We start from the raw sequence: 18,181 nt of genomic DNA on the forward strand, positions 1-18,181 counted from the left end.
ACTTATAATTTCAGTTTTACAGTATGTGACATGTATTATCCATTTCTAGATGGGCTACGGGTTCCTGGTCTGAATGCTCGGCCTCCTGTGGCCCTGGCTACCAGCAGAGACTAGTTGGCTGCCAGCAGATCACGTCAGACGGTCGTGTAAAGGTGCTGCCTTTAAATTCTTGTGGATTTACCGATCGACCAGCCGCACGGAAGCCATGTTCTATTGATACTTGTGTGAATTGGATTCCCCAGGCATGGGGGCAGGTAAATATGAGGGTAATTCAATAATCTATAAGGATTTCAGAGGTAGCAATCTCATCCGGAGCCTAGTGTCTGATGCTGTCAACGTATGACAAAGATGGTCCGTGAGACCATTCTATGCTGGCGTTGAAGATCTTAGTCACCAGAAAAATCTGCAAATCTCTATAAGGCCTCGTTCACACATCCGTGTTGCATATGTGTGTTCTATCGATTTTTTTCACAGATACAACAAATTCCCATTATAATCTATGAGGCTATTCACAGGTTCATGTTTTTTCACAGACTGTGTAAAACTCACTGTTGTCTGGTATCAGGGATGAAAAGAGCCAATACAAGTGTAAGGGTTGGTGAAAAACGTGAACAGCACAAAGATGGCATCAGTGCATAGTCCGTGTGTTGTCCGTATTTAAAATGGCAAACGATAGGAAAAGCTTTGTAATTTATTTATTGATTTAAAAATCACTCGTGGTAAAAACGGACACACTGACCACACACTGATGGGAAAAACGGACACACTGACCACACACTGATGGGAAAAACGGACACACTGACCACACACTGATGGGAAAAACGGACACACTGACCATACACTGATGGGAAAAACGGACACACTGACCACACACTGATGGAAAAAACGGACACACTGACCACACACTGATGGGAAAAACGGACACACTGACCACACACTGATGGAAAAAATGGACACACTGACCACACACTGATGGGAAAAACGGACACACTGACCACACACTGATGGGAAAAACAGACACACTGACCACACACTGATGGAAAAAACGGACACACGAACCACACACTGTTGGGAAAAACAGACACACGGACCACACACTGGTGGGAAAAACAGACACCCGGACCACACACTGATGGGAAAAACGGACACGCGGACCATACACTGATGGAAAAAACGGACACACGCACCACACACTGATGGGAAAAACAGACACACGGACTACACACTGATAGGAAAAATGGACACACGGACCACACACTGATGGGAAAAATGGACACACTGACCACACACTGATGGGAAAAACAGACACACGGACTACACACTGATGGGAAAAACGGACGCACGGACCACACACTGATGGGAAAAACAGACACATGGACCACACACTGATGGGAAAAACGGACACACGGACAACTCGCTGATGGGAAAAATGGACACACTTACCACACACTGATGGGAAAAACGGACACACTGACCACACACTGATGGGAAAAACGGATACACTTACCACACACTGATGGGAGAAACAGACACACGGACCACACACTGATGGGAAAAATGGACTCACGGACCACACACTGATGGGAAAAATGGACACACCACACACTGATGGGAAAAACGGACACACTGACCACACACTGATGGGAAAAACGGACACACGGACCACACACTGATGGGAAAAAATGGACACACCACACACTGATGGGAAAAACGGACACACTGACCACACACTGATGGGAAAAACGGACACACGGACCACACACTGATGGGAAAAAATGGACACACTGACCACACACTGATGGGAAAAACGGACACACTGACCACACACTGATGGAAAAAACAGACACACTGACCACACACTGATGGGAAAAACAGACACACGGACCACACACTGATGGGAAAAACGGACATACGGACCATACACTGATGGGAAAAATGGACACACTGACCACACACTGATGGTAAAAGCCGACACACGGACCACACACTGATGGTAAAAGCTGACACACTGACCAAACACTGATGGTAAAAACGGACACACGGACCATACTCTGAAGACAGACTGGTGGAAAACACTGATGACACCATTACAATTTTTTTATGTTCGTGTTCAAACACGGACGTGTGAATGATGTCTAATAGAGGGACCCCAAATAGGAATGACCCTTATGTGGGCAAATTTACATTTGCACCACATATACAGTGCGTTGTAAAAGTATTTGGCCCCCTCAAACTTTTCTACCTTTTGCCACATTTCTGGCTTCAAACATAAAGATATAAAATTCAAATTTTTTGGGAAGAATCAACAACAAGTGGGACACAAGCGTGAAGTGGAACGAAATTTATTGGATATTTTAAACTTTTTTAACAAATTAAAAACTAAAAAGTGGGACATGCACTATTATTCGGCCCCCTTGAGTTAATACTTTGTAGCGCCACCTTTTACTGCGATTACATCTGCAAGTCGCTTGGGGTATGTCTCTATCAGTTTTGCACATCAAGAGGCTGAAATTCTTGCCCATTCTTCCTTGCAAAACTGCTCGAACTCAGTGAGGTTGGATGGAGGGCGTTTGTGAACAGCAGTTTTCAGCTCTTTCCACAGATTCTCGATTGAATTCAGGTCTGGACTTTGACTTGGCCATTCTAACACCTAGATACGTTTATTTTTGAACCATTCAATTGTACATTTTGCTTTATGTTTGGGATCATTGCCTTGTTGGAAGATAAATCTCCATCCCAGTCTCAGGTCTTTTGCAGACTCCAACAGGTTTTCTTCCAGAATGGTCCTGTATTTGGCTCCGTCCATCTTCCCATCAATTTAACCATCTTCCTGTCCCTGCTGAAGAAAAGCAGGCCCAAACCATGATGCTGCCACCACCATGTTTGACAGTGGGGATGGTGTTTTGTGGGTGATGAGCTGTGTTGCTTTTACGCCAAACATATCATTTTGCATTGTGGCCAAAAAGTTTGATTTTGGTTTCATCTGACCAGAGCACCTTATTCCACGTTTGGTGTGTCTCCCAGGTGGCTTGTGGCTAACTTCAACCAAGACTTTTTATGGATATCTTTGAGATATGGCTTTCTTCTTGCCACTCTTCCATAAAGACCAGATTTGTTCAGTGTACGACTGATTGTTGTCCTATGGACAGACTCTCCCACCTCAGCTGTAGATCTCAGCAGTTCATCCAGAGTGATCATGGGCGTTTTGGCTGCATCTCTGATCAGTCTTCTCCTTATTCTAGATGAAAGTCTAGAGGGACGGCCGGGTCTTGGTTGATTTGGAGTGGTCTGATACTCCTTCCATTTCAATATAATCACTTGCACAGTGCTCCTTGAGATGTTTAAAACTTGGGAAATCTTTTTGTATCCAAATCCAGCTTTAAACTTCGCCACAACAGTATCTCGGACCTGCCTGGTGTGTTCCTTGGTCCTCATGGTGCTCTCTGCACTTGAAACAGAACCCTGAAACTATCACAGAGCAGGTGCATTTATACGGAGCCTTGATTACACACAGGAGGATTCTATTTATCATTACCAGTCATTTAGGACAACATTGGATCATTCAGAGATCCTTACTGAACTTCTGGAGTGAGTTTGCTGCACTGAAAGTAAAGGGGCCGAATAATATTGCACTCCCCACTTTTCATTTTTTATTTTTTTTTAAAAGTTTAAAATATCAAATAAATTTCGTTCCACTGCACGATTGTGTCCCAATTGTTGTTGATTCTTCCCCCAAAAATTAGAATTTTATATCCCTATGTTTGAAGCCAGAAATGTGGCAAAAGGTAGAAAAGTTCGAGGGGGCCAAATACTTTCACAATGCACTGTATGTAGCTTCTCATAGACCCATCACCAGTCTGTATCCAAAATATTCCATTTTTTCAGGTCATACATGGCACCTTACTAGTCGATAATCTTAGCTGTTTTTCCCATGTGCACAATGATCGTATATTAAAATCTATCACCTTTGTACATATCGCCCTAATGAAAACATCCCAGTAATATTGCTTATTCACACCTTGCAGAAAGTGGCACTTATAGGAGAACATAAAGTTGGAGCTGGAAGTATGTAGACACTATGCAATTCAGCTTCTTGTGTATGTGGAAATGTTCTCTATAAAAGTTTGATTCTAGAATTTTTTTATTATAGTCATTTTGTAGAGGGAGCGGAACCAAAACAAACATCGGCGTGTAACCGTGTTAAACCCCCCTTGGCAAAGATAGTGTAATGAGTAAGAGCGCTTGGCTTCTGTCATGCACCTCTTGTCGGAGGATGATTGGACATAATTAAAATACACAGCCCTAAGCTTTGAGCAGAAGCACCGCAGATGTGTGTAGAAAACCAATAACAATTATTAAACTCCACCGAAACATTAGTCTTTGTGAGAAAATTCATCAGTGGAATAAGGCCGTGTTGTCAGCCAAATTGCAGAATTTAACACTTTCACTGGCAAGGAACTGGAAATATAGATTTTTCTTTTTAATTAAAAATGTTACCACTGGGAAACTAGTATTTTACCTCACTGCAGCCAACTTGTTTCCATGTCTATAAAGATTGTAGATGTCACAAATTACACATTACTTAGGCCATGTAATTTATAAAATAAAAAGCAACCAATCAACTATGGCGCTATCATGTCATGTCTGCTGTAATGAATACTTATATTATCCATAAAATATCAATTTTGAAACATCAAGTCCTAATCACTGAAATCTGCACCATGCTTCATCATGGAAATGTATGACTTACAGCATACTTGCCATGGCAGGTACCTTTTCAGAATAGGCTCAAATGCGTGTGTGCAGGAGGAATAAAACCATTTCTGGCCATTATGTGACTTGTATCTGACGCGCCCCCTGGGCCGTGGGGTACTCGGCAGCCGGGCCTCTGGTTGCTGGGGGATATCACGGTAGCTGGCCCGGTCCGTGACCCAGGGCCAGGGACTTCTATTTATATGGGGTTTTTGGAATAGTGTTCGTGACGCCACCTGTGGATTGCGGCCAAAAGGGTGCCGCCGCTGTGGAGCAGTCCTCTAGAGCTGGTGTTACGGCAGCAAGGGTGGTGTGGCTCTCCACAGGTAGAGCTAGCTCCAGGGCAGTGTAAGGTGTGTAAGTTGCGCTGGGTGTTGTAGTGCCAGGAGGGAGAGATGGGGCAGATGAAAGAAGGGACGGAGGCAGTGCGGTGCACTCGTCCGAGTTTTTACTCACAGTTCTCATGACAGTTCCACTGGTGCACTGTACAGGTGTCAGCCTCCCACGTCGCGCTACTTTCACCAGGCCGGGGTTCAGCACTTCCTCAGGCAGATCAGGAGTACCTGGCAGAACCCCACTTTCTTGTGTTCCTAGCTAGACCGTCTTCACGCTGGGTCTTTCTCCCTCCTGCCCTGCGCTTCCCACTCTCAATCCCACTCAGGTGCTCTGAAGTCCCTCCTGTCTCGTCGGAGTTCCCGGACCTGCTTGACCCTCATGGGGATTAGAATGAGGCTTCGGCAACTGGCTATAGAAGCCAGAAGCCTCCGGTTTTCCCAGCCGAGACGTAGAGTAGCACGGCTGGACCAGGGGCCGGTCCCCTTCTTGCGGCCTACGATCCCTCTGTCTTCTGACAGATGCGAGACGTACGGGTGCCGTCCTGAACTCGCCGTACCCCCTAGGATCCCTTCTTAGAATGGAGCCTACTCCTCTGCTCCCCACCTGGGCCTCTAGGACTGGGCCCTACTTGTGGAGCAGAGCTCCTAAAGAGACTCTGCTCCCGAACTGACTTCACTCACTCCTCTTACTCAACTCAACTGCCACCCTAAGATGGCTTCCCCTTTATATACGTACTTCTATGGTGTTCCCCTAAACTGCTTCCTCCACCCACACCCACTACTGGTTCCCCCTACCTTTGGGTTCCCCCCACTCCAGCCAGGGACAGGGCTCAGCAGGAAAACGGGTGTTGGGGTTCCGGGCAGCACTCCCTCCTTACCTGATAGAAGGAGATACCACACCTCTGGGTGAGGTGCAGTACCCCTGTGGCGACTGAACCCTCAGGGGCGCCACATATCCTGCATTTTCACCAGTGTTTTTTACTCTGCAAGCTCTTACTCTGCTCATTCTCAGTGCTTAACTTATGGGTGTAGACTAGCTGTTATAATGTCTCCTCTACAAATCACACTGAAAGAGAAGGATTTCTGCTCTCCTTTCTCTGTAGCACACAGAGGGAAGCAGCATAGAAAACATTACACGGTAGTATTGAGCAGTGTGGCTGTGAATCCTTCTGTAAGCTGAATGTTCTGCCTGTCTCACTGTACTAAGTGCTCCTCACTCCTCCTGCCAATTCCGCTTTCCATATAATATAATAGGAGTTATAACCTGACTCATCACTGTACTGGCAACCTGGCTTGCTTTGACCTATCTGGATTTCAAAGAGGATGCTGGGTTCAGGTGGGAAAGAAGTAGCTCATAAGTGGTGAAAGAAGCAGAATTTTTTGATAAGAAATACTACAAACTTTCTTATTATCATTTATACTATTGACACAGAATAAATTCAGAGGTGCATGTGTGGTTTTGTTCTCCCAAATGGGAATCTTAGAGGGATCTCCAGATCCCAAGATGGAGTTCCCAACTTTCAGTAGAACAGTTGTCCCTTAATCGCACAACTGGAATACCCTTTTAAAAGGTACCTGTCAACAGATCAAAAGTGGGCAATTTATCTTATTTTATTTCTGCTGCTCTCCTGGAAAAAAAATCTGTCATACGGTTCCAGAGATATGGTCTTTTCTATTTATTGTGCCCAATGTGCTCACCTTTATCAAATGGTTGTTGCTCACAGGATCGTGCGGAGGCATGTCTTTAGGCTGCATAATTGCCCTGAACGACTATAAAAACTGGCATATTGGGCCATAGGGTGGATCTTTTAAAATAAAAAAAATTACAAAGGAGAGTAACTGGAATAATATAAAAGTAAAAACTGGTCACTTTTAATCTGATGTCAGGTCCTTTTTAAATCTGCAAGTTACCAATTAATTACTATTATAGACTACTACTGTAAAGCTAGCTATGTATGGAAGTTATCATGCATATCAATACATACAGAATGTAGAGCACTGTGCAAGAGCTTTAGGCAGGTGTGGAAAATGCTGCAAAGTAAGAATGCTTTCAAAAATATTAGTGTTAAAGGGGTTGTCCAGGTTTGATGCGAACCTTTGAATCCTCACAAATTGAGCGAGGCCGCGCACATCTGGTTGGAATGTGGCTGGAAGTATACATCTCCTATACTTGTGGTCAATTGTTCACCTGCTCTCGCCGCTGGCACAAGAGAATCCTGACAGCACCTTGTGAGGATTCAAAAGTCTGCAGTCACAGAAAGTGACTGCAGACTTTCATCACAAACCTGGACACCCCCTTTAATGGTTTATTTTTTATCAATTAATAAAATGCAAAGTGAATGAACAAAAGAGAATTCTAAATAAAATCAATATTAAGTGTGACCGCCCTTTGCCTTCAAAACGACATCAATTCTCCTAGGTAAACTTGTACAGAGTATTTGGAGGAACTCACAGGCAGGTTGCTTCAAACACGTCGAACAACTAACCCCAGATCTTCTGTAGATGTAGGATTGTGAAAATTCTTCTGTCTCTTCATGTAATCCCAGACAGACTCGAAGACGTTGAGATCAGGGCTCTGTGATGGCCATATCATCAATTCCAGGACTCCTTGTTGTTCTTTACATTGAAGATAGTGCTTAATGACATTGGCTGTATATTTGGCGTCATTGTCCTGCTGCAGAAGAAATTTGGAGTCAATCAGACGCCTCCCTGATGTTATTGCATGATGGATAAATAAATATTTGCCTCTATTTCTCAGCATTGAGGACACCATTAATCCTGAACATATCCCCAACTTCATTTGCTGAAATACAGCTCCAAACTTGCAAGGGCAATACTCCATACTTCACTGTTGCAGATACTCAATTTTGTACCAATTTCTAATCCTTTGGTGAACAAACTGCCTTCCGTTACAGCCAAATATTTCAAATGTCAACTCATCCAGAACACCTGCTGCTATTTCTCTTCACATCAGTTCCTATGTTTTCACACAAAGTTGAGTCTCTTGGTCTACTTTCCATGTTCATGGTATATAGCTTTTTGGCCACAGTTTTTCCATGAAGACCACTTCTCGTCAGACTTTTCCAAACAGTAGATGGATGTAGCTGGGTCCCACTGGTTATTGCCAGTTCTGAGCTGATGGCACTGCTGGACATCTTTTGATGTTGAATTGAAGTAGGCATGATGTGTCTTTTATCCGCTGTATTAAGTTTCCATGGTAGCTCACTTCATCTACAGTCTTCAACGTTGCCCATTTCTTGGTGCTTTTTTTTAAAGACTTTGAACAGCACATCTTGAAATCCCCATCTACTTTGAAATCTTTGGCAGGGAGAGACCTTGCTGATGCAGTATAACTACCTGGTGTCTTGTTTCTGGACTTAGTTTTTCCATGGTGTATGACCTGTGGCATGAGCCTGTCTTCTACATACTCACATTTGTAGCAGAGTTTGGCTGTTCCTCAGCCAGATTTTATTATTTTATTTAATGACTTTGTTTCAACCTACATATGAAACTGATGATCATTATCACCTGTTTGCTATATTTGGTTATGTGGCGCCCCTGAGGGTTCAGTCGCCACAGAGGTACTGCACCTCACCCAGAGGTGTGGCATCTCATTCTCTCAGGTAAGGATGGAGTACTGTCCGGGACCCCAACACCTGCACTCAACACTACACTACTCCAGGCCAGCTGGAAGGGCATTATGCACTTCTTTTGCTGCCCTGTCCCTGGCTGGAGTGGGGGGGAACCAAAAGTAAGGCGGAACCAGTAGTGGGTGTCGGTGGAGGACGCAGACCAGGGGAGCACTTGAATAGGAGGTGTATATAAAGGAGAGCCATCTTAGAGAGATGGTCTGTCAGAGGAGGAGAGTCAGAGGAGGAGAAGTGAGAGGAGCAGGGGCTCTGCAGGAGCTCTGCTTGGCAGGCAGGCTCGGCCTGTCATGCCCAAGGCTGAGAGAGGAGTGGGAGCAAGGGAGGAAGGCTCCAGGAACTGAAGGGATCCCAGGGGGTACGGTGAGTGCAGGACGGCACCCGTATGCCCGAATCTGCCAGGCGTCAGAGGCAGCAGGCTGCAAGAATTGAACCGGTCCCTGGACTAGCTGAGTTACTTCAAGTCTCGACTGGAAAACCGGAGGCTTCTGCACTTTCAGGGTGCAGTCGCCACATTCGCACCTAAGCCGCCGAAAAGGGCACCAAGTCAGGTCCGGGAAGTTCAAGTTGCCCAGAGGGATCTCAAGGTACCCGATCGGGACTTTGTGTGGCGGGGCGCAGGGCAGGAGGGAGAAGACCCAGCGCGGTAAGTCAGCTAAGAAAGGAACATACAGAAAGGGGGTACCGTTAAGTGCTCTTGAAATACTTGGGAGAGTGCTGAACCCCTGCCTGGTAAACACAACGCGACGTGGGAGACAGCTGTATAGTGCTACCTGAGGAACCTAAATAACTGTGAGTAAACTCGGATGACTGCACCCCACTGTTTCTGTCAGTTATTTCTACCACGTTATTGCTCCTACACTACAACGCCCAGCATCACCATCTGCACCTACACTGCCCTGGAGCTGTGCTCTGCCTGTGGAGAGCCGCACCAACCCAGCTGCCGTAACATCTGCTCCAGAGGTTTGCAGCAGCGCCGGTACCTATTACCGGGAACCACAGGTGGCGTCACGAGACAAAAACTGTTATTCATCCCTTCAAGTAACAAACCCCTTTTAAAGAGTGACCCCAGGGTGCGGGCCCGGGAGCCGACCGCCGTGACATCGCAAGAAGGTAAAGGCCCAGGTACCGAGTTTCCCCCATATCCCCCTGGGCGAGTCAGTTACTCATACACCTGACTATAATCCTACCAAATCTCTGACTTTCGAGCTAGTACAACTATCAGAATTGATACTGTTTTGAAGGCAAAGGGTGGTCACACCAAATATTGATTTTATTTAGATTTCTCTTTTATTCATTCATTTTGATTTTGCTAATTGATCCTGCAAATTTTCATGGCTAGAACATGTACTTATACTTATAGTTTATGGGGATGCGCACATGTTCATGTATCCTTGTGAACCGAGTGTCCGCACCATATCATGGAGACAAGTCTATGAGTCTGTGAATAAATCGGACATCGCTGTCTGATTTTCGCTGACTGATAGGATAAGCTTGTTTTGTTTTTTGTTTTTTTTTGCATTTGAAAAAAAAATGATAAAACTCTGATGAATAAAAGTGACACATTTACCAAAAACAATACTCTGATCCAAAACACTCATGAAAATTGGCCATTTTTTACCCATTAAGAAAATCTGAATGAGCTCTATCATTTCTATTTCTTTGTGCAGCTTTTTTTCCACACCTGCCTAAAACTTTTGCTCAGTACTGTACATTTAATTCTTTCTCTGTATTTTTCACTACTGGTTCATTTCTGGAATTCAGATGGGAAGACTCTTGGATATTTGTAACCTCATGTCACTGGAATGGTTTGTTTGGCTTCAATTTCCCCTTCAAACATCCATCCAAATGGTAGATTTATAAATGCTCCCGTTAAGTAAGAGGAGGGGATGTGAGTCTGTTCTTACAGAAATCTGTCTTTCCTTTCAGTGTTCTAATCGCTGTACCGGACAAGGAATGGGTTTACAGCATCGGTACATACTGTGTCAAGACTGGAATGGAACCACCGTGCCAGACACTCACTGTGACAGCACCAAGAGGTATGTGACCCCATCCGAACACACCAGAAGACGCCAGTAACAGATCACAGATGTCACGCTTATTGGCATGCCAGCTTTTATAGTGGAAGAAAACACAACTAATCCAAGAACCTGCGGATTGTTTTTTCTGACACTTAGTTGATCTAATGTTCTGCTGAGATCATCTGAAGCTCTTTATAGCTTTTTCCCGTTTGATAGATCTTAATATTTATTGTTTCGGCTAAATTCTGGAGAGCGGAGCACAAGATTAATGGGATATTACTACGGCTCCAAAGGGTTATGAGAGAGCCCCAGCATCAGCTCAATCTGGGATGTGTTCTTTCAACTTGTGACACATTATAAGATATTACTTCTATGTCATATAGACATTCGTGTAAGATAAACGTCTGTATACGGATTTATAAGGCTGCATTTGGATACCATTTGGGAGGTCTTCTCTGATGCCCATCTTTTATAGCTAAATATTAAAAAGGATCCCTGAAAGGGCAATAGGAAACATTGTTAATGGAAAGGTTTGAGAACCTTATTACTGTTCCCATTTCTGGTGAATAAAAACACAAAACATAGACCCACTTAAATGACATAGACTCATAGACTTGGTAGTATCCCGCTGGTGTGTGCTCGAATTTTGAACAATTGCAATATTATACACAAAGTGGAGAAATGTATGTATTGGGGTGTGAATAGCACTATGGTGTAATGCGTATTGTCAGCTCTGCAAACAGACCATTAATAATCATTAGCATTGCAGTTGCACGTAGGTCCTTATAGTCTTAGGGGACACAAGGGGCTCTGTGCAGCCTACAGGAATGCAAGGGGTTATTTTCTCTGTGCAGTTATGTTGCTGTGCACATTATCTTTGTGTAATGATGCAGTTTTTATTATTCTTGTACTGCTACATCACTTGTTCCTTAACCATTAGCTGTGACGTCACTAGGTTCTATACCATCACTGTGCACTTGTTTACATCACTGTCCACATAAATCCTTCCATATCATTTCACTGTATGTATTATCCATTACCCCCATACTGTGACATCATTGTGGGCAGTTACCCTTTCCATATGACTTCATAATGCTAGCTATTCATTTTCCTATGACATCACTGTGTGCATCTTTCTTGCATTTTGACTATCCATGACTATTATGCTCTTACTTCACTTTATTCATATCCCTATACTGTGAGACAACTAAGCTTATTATTCCTGATTAGCAAATCACTATGCTAATTGTTCGAATATTGTCCTATCCTATGAATTCACTGTGTTTAATATCCAGGTAGTGTACTGTGACATCACTGTGTGCAATACCCCCTTCATATGATTACACAGTGATAATTATCCATGTACTGTGACATCGCTGTGTGCAATAACCCCTTCATATGATTACACAGTGATAATTATCCATGTACTGTGACACCGCTGTGTGCAATAACCTCTTCATATGATTACACAGTGATAATTATCCATGTACTGTGACATTGCTGTGTGCAATAACCCCTTCATATGATTACACAGTGATAATTATCCATGTACTGTGACATCGCTGTGTGCAATAACCCCTTCATATGATTATACAGTGATAATTATCCATGTACTGTGACACCGCTGTGTGCAATAACCTCTTCATATGATTACACAGTGATAATTATCCATGTACTGTGACACCGTTGTGTGCAATAACCCCTTCATATGATTGCACAGTGATAATTATCCATGAACTGTGACACAGCTGTGTGCAATAACCTCTTCATATGATTACACATTGATAATTATCCATGTACTGTGACATCGCTGTGTGCAATAACCCCTTCATATGATTACACAGTGATAATTATCCATGTACTGTGACATCGCTGTGTGCAATAACCCCTTCATATGATTATACAGTGATAATTATCCATGTACTGTGACACCGCTGTGTGCAATAACCTCTTCATATGATTACACAGTGATAATTATCCATGTACTGTGACACCGTTGTGTGCAATAACCCCTTCATATGATTACACAGTGATAATTATCCATGTACTGTGACATCGCTGTGTGCAATAACCTCTTCATATGATTACACAGTGATAATTATCCATGTACTGTGACATCGCTGTGTGCAATAACCCCTTCATATGATTACACAGTGATAATTATCCATGTACTGTGACATCGCTGTGTGCAATAACCCCTTCATATGATTACACAGTGATAATTATCCATGTACTGTGACATCACTGTGTGCAATAACCCCTTCATATGATTACACAGTGATAATTATCCATGTACTGTGACATCGCTGTGTGCAATAACCCCTTCATATGATTACACAGTGATAATTATCCATGTACTGTGACACCGCTGTGTGCAATAACCTCTTCATATGATTACACAGTGATAATTATCCATGTACTGTGACATTGCTGTGTGCAATAACCCCTTCATATGATTACACAGTGATAATTATCCATGTACTGTGACATCGCTGTGTGCAATAACCCCTTCATATGATTATACAGTGATAATTATCCATGTACTGTGACACCGCTGTGTGCAATAACCTCTTCATATGATTACACAGTGATAATTATCCATGTACTGTGACACCGTTGTGTGCAATAACCCCTTCATATGATTGCACAGTGATAATTATCCATGAACTGTGACACAGCTGTGTGCAATAACCTCTTCATATGATTACACATTGATAATTATCCATGTACTGTGACATCGCTGTGTGCAATAACCCCTTCATATGATTACACAGTGATAATTATCCATGTACTGTGACATCGCTGTGTGCAATAACCCCTTCATATGATTATACAGTGATAATTATCCATGTACTGTGACACCGCTGTGTGCAATAACCTCTTCATATGATTACACAGTGATAATTATCCATGTACTGTGACACCGTTGTGTGCAATAACCCCTTCATATGATTACACAGTGATAATTATCCATGTACTGTGACATCGCTGTGTGCAATAACCTCTTCATATGATTACACAGTGATAATTATCCATGTACTGTGACATCGCTGTGTGCAATAACCCCTTCATATGATTACACAGTGATAATTATCCATGTACTGTGACATCGCTGTGTGCAATAACCCCTTCATATGATTACACAGTGATAATTATCCATGTACTGTGACATCACTGTGTGCAATAACCCCTTCATATGATTACACAGTGATAATTATCCATGTACTGTGACATCGCTGTGTGCAATAACCCCTTCATATGATTACACAGTGATAATTATCCATGTACTGTGACATTGCTGTGTGCAATAACCCCTTCATATGACTACAGTGATAATTATCCATGTACTGTGACATCGCTGTGTGCAATAACCCCTTCATATGATTACACAGTGATAATTATCCATGTACTGTGACATCACTGTGTGCAATAACATCTTCATATGATTACACAGTGATAATTATCCATGTATTGTGACATCGCTGTGTGCAATAACCCCTTCATATGATTACACAGTGATAATTATCCATGTACTGTGACATCGCTGTGTGCAATAACCCCTTCATATGATTACACAGTGATAATTATCCATGTACTGTGACATCGCTGTGTGCAATCACCCCTTCGTATGATTACACAATGATAATTATCCATGTACTGTGACACCGCTGTGTGCAATAACCTCTTCACATGGCTATGCAGTGAGAATTATCCATTGTAAGGCGGCGGTGTTCACACCGTGCAGTAACTGAGGCAGTGACCCAAGCAAGTGCAACAACATAAGCAGCTTTTATCCAGCAAACTCACAGGTGAAATAGAAAGTCCTCCGGTTCGCAGCCGGGTTAACACAAGTCCATAAACAACGGTTGCCGGGGGCAACGGCCGCAGCGGGCCGCTCAGAGCCTGACGGGTGCAGAGCCTTCCCAGGCGTGGGTTCAGCTACAAACAGGCCCGCCGAGCTTTCCTGCTGTGCTCCTAGCAGGTCCCAACACTGAACACCACTAATCCTTAATGCAGGGTTTTTAAAGGACCTGTGGCAAGAGCCACTGGAAAACCCGGGTTGGAGGGAGGAGGCCGCCCCACTGCCTTCCTGTAGCCTCCTCCAAGAAATGAAGGCCCTGCAGGGTTTTACTTTATGTGCCTTAGCCAGATAGCCTGACCAGGTCAATGCTCACCTTCATTCCTGCATTGCAGCCGCAGGTGAGTTTGCGACTGCAATGCACTCCAATGGATTTAATAAGTCTCTGTACACATTTTGGGGATATATAACGTCCCTCGAATACGATCCCAGTCACTGCCTCACACCATGTACTGTGACATCACTGTGTGCAATAACCGTTTACTATGATTTCACTGTGTTTAGTCTCCTACATAGAGATGTCACTATGTTTTGCATTAGGACAGCACTGTGTTCATTATACTTATACTATAAAATAACTGTAAAGCTGGCCATACACATTCAGCAATTTTTCCTGACTCCACCATACACAGAAAGACTTGGCTGAACATTCCTGTGTTCTTTATGGGGAGAGTGGAGTAAACACAAACACAATCATCTGTCAGCGACTTATCTAAGTGCATAAAAAGATCGGGTCGGTGGAATTCAATGGCCCAATCGGTTTGTCAAGAAGGCCACATACTTATTAGATGGCTAGGCGATCCTGTTACAGTGGGTTCAGAGGACTTGATTTATGCCTGTACAGTGACATCACAGTGTGCTTTTTAGGGCAGTATGTTATAAGGTGTTGATATTCGCGGTGGCCCACTTAGTCTTCTGCCACATGCTGTACGTGGATACTTATAAACTTGTAAAGTTGGGGGTCCCTGTTACAGAACTTGTATCAGGGCGCAGTATATTCCACTTAGAGTACCTCTCTGACGCTGAGCTAGAGGTGATTAAACGTCTAAGCACAGATCAGTAACACAGATTGTAATCCGATTATCACTGTGGTCGTAAAAACAAAACAACACTGCTCAAAAGACGTAGACGTGCCATTAAGCATTAGTTTTGAGTGTCTGCTGTTTTAGCATTTGGAATACATGTGAGAATTTCATCTTGAGGGAATTACTTTGTGTTGTGCTGTAATTCCCAGGCCATCTTCCAGAAGGAACTGTTCTTCAGAGATGTGCGACGTGTACTGGAGGACGGGCCCCTGGAGGCCATGCACAGCAGCCTGTGGAAACGGCTTTCAGTCTCGGAAAGTAGACTGTGTACATAGGAAGAACGGCAAAGTCTTGGCTGATCAATACTGTGTGTGGAAACGGAGGCCCTCAACTTGGCAGCACTGCAATATTACATCCTGTGGAAGTATGCAAATATTTGGCTTTTACAATTACTGACAATTATATTAAAAATAAAATCTCCTGAACAGATGTGTGTAATTGCCGATACAGAGCACTGCTCGTAACAAGACCTTCATTCATTTCAAGCGTTTCTGTAACCCGGAGGCAGCCATTGGGTTGACTGAACAAATATTAACTATCCTTTTATTAGGAGACAAAGAGGTGGCTAAAATGTGAGGCACATTGGGGTTCTCACCTCATTTGTATCATTGGATATTAACAATTAGGCTGCTTTCTTAGAGATGTAGACTTTAAAAATGGCTGCCTTTTCTTCATATAGGCTATGAGTGCTCTTTATCGCAATGTTATGTTCTACATATGTACTTTTATTCCAGCTTTCTGTTTTAATCAGATCTTTTATTTTACAGAGGGAGAATGCAAGGACACAACTCACTACTGTACATTTGTAAAACAGCTTAAGCTTTGCTTAGTAGATCTCTACAAACAAAGGTGTTGTGAATCCTGTAACGGAGCATAACTTCTCCGGAAAACCGTACTCTGCGGTAAACAGAAGCCATGGGAAGGATCCTCAGACATTTGTATAAAGGTTGTACATTTAGGTTAAATGCGTAGAGTTTAAGGACTATTCTATGGACCTCCTCGAACTGATAATAAACTCCTAGGTCACAAAAATGGACGGGGCTTCTTAGCCAGTGTTAGATAGTCTCTGATGTCTTCTGTGTGTGTGACAAGTCAAGACTGACCACAACACCTGTCCTATAGATACAACTGTCTATATATCTTCTAGTAGGGTTTATCTTATCCGAGGATCCGCTTAGTCATGGGTTTATTAATATATGCAAGATGGGTATGGTTAAAAGAGTTATTTGACGCTACATCAAAGGTTTATTTGATGGAGAGAATTTGTTATAGCAGATCATATATAGAGGAATAAAGTGCCATCAGCCACCAAAGCGGAATGTGAAGGCTTCGAACGTCCATGGCCATAGACATGCAGACAAGAGAGGGGCTGATACTCAGGGTGGCATTTACTAAGCACCGGAGTTTTGGCAGGTAATCCATAGTCCAACCATGTGGTTCATCTGCATTTAGCTTAGTAAAAGTGACCATATCCTGAAACATTTTTGTACAATACTCATAAAGAAACAAAATGATTATTCTCATTCTGTAAGAGTTTGGAAAACATATTGTCCAGCTTTAATAGGATCATGTAATTCTTTTGGGCAAGGTGTTCACTCATTAGTGGGTATACAGCCCTGCCTCCCATTCAACATCCTTTACTACCTGTATAGCAGATCCAATATGTCACCATATGCAATGTATACTATTCTATCACTACAGATAACATATCTGCTGTAGTAAACCTATATGTGAGCGTGTTTGTGTATATGTATGTAAATATATCAGCAGCAGTGTTAATTTTATAAGGTTGTCCAGGACCCCAGCACTTGCTCGGGTGTGCCGGGTGGTGACGCTGGCCCTGGCGCCATATACCAGAACAGTGGTCTGTAAAGAACAGTGATAGTGTTGTATTCAATTCAATCCATTGACTTACAACAAGCCTTTCCCAATTTTACATGGCCGAAACTAGAACCAAGATAAGACATGCCAGACTGTCTCCAATCAGGATATGAAATCCATATCTTTCTGTAGATTATCACGTAAAACAGCTAAGCCAGGAGCCTGTAACAGTATAGTGTCTCACTGACTGAAATTTTCATAAATTCATAACTTGCCTTAAAGGGGTATTCCTATCTCTAAGATCCTATCCCATTATGTAGTAGGTGTAATATTAATAATATTAGCAAATATCTGCAATTAGAAATGTAGTATAGTTCTTCTAATTCGCTATGTTGCTTACCCCATGTGCAGGGCATTGCTGTAGCTTAGGTATCCATGGTTATGACCACTCATATAGTGACAGTAAGTTAGTAGTGATGAGTGAGCATGCTCGGATATCGAGTTATCTGAGCGTGTTTGGGTTCGGATAGAGTAGCAGGCGTGCTCGAGTCAAATTCTCATGTACCTGCGGCTGCATGTATCGTGGCTGATACACAGCCGCTACACATGCGGAGAATACCCCGAGCATACCGGCTACTTTAGCCGAACCCGAGCACGCTTG

At 43.1% G+C, this 18,181-nt stretch overlaps 1 protein-coding gene across 1 annotated transcript in view; it reads left to right on the plus strand.

The window, feature by feature from the left end:
* The window catches only part of ADAMTSL3 (ADAMTS like 3), a 676,817-nt gene extending 658,933 nt beyond the window's left edge, over positions 1–17,884 (plus strand). Inside the window, exons 28-31 of the mRNA XM_073653131.1 lie at positions 50–254; positions 10,664–10,773; positions 15,849–16,063; positions 16,467–17,884. Coding sequence (XP_073509232.1) covers positions 50–254; positions 10,664–10,773; positions 15,849–16,063; positions 16,467–16,576 — 640 coding nt within the window. The 3' untranslated portion in view covers positions 16,577–17,884. The remainder of the gene's footprint in view (positions 1–49; positions 255–10,663; positions 10,774–15,848; positions 16,064–16,466) is intronic.
* Positions 17,885–18,181: the final 297 nt, after the last annotated feature.

This window comes from Phyllobates terribilis, unplaced genomic scaffold (assembly GCF_046119375.1).
Source record: "Phyllobates terribilis strain yellow unplaced genomic scaffold, ASM4611937v1 Scaffold_11__3_contigs__length_659146591, whole genome shotgun sequence".
NCBI classification, from domain to species: Eukaryota; Metazoa; Chordata; class Amphibia; order Anura; family Dendrobatidae; genus Phyllobates; species Phyllobates terribilis.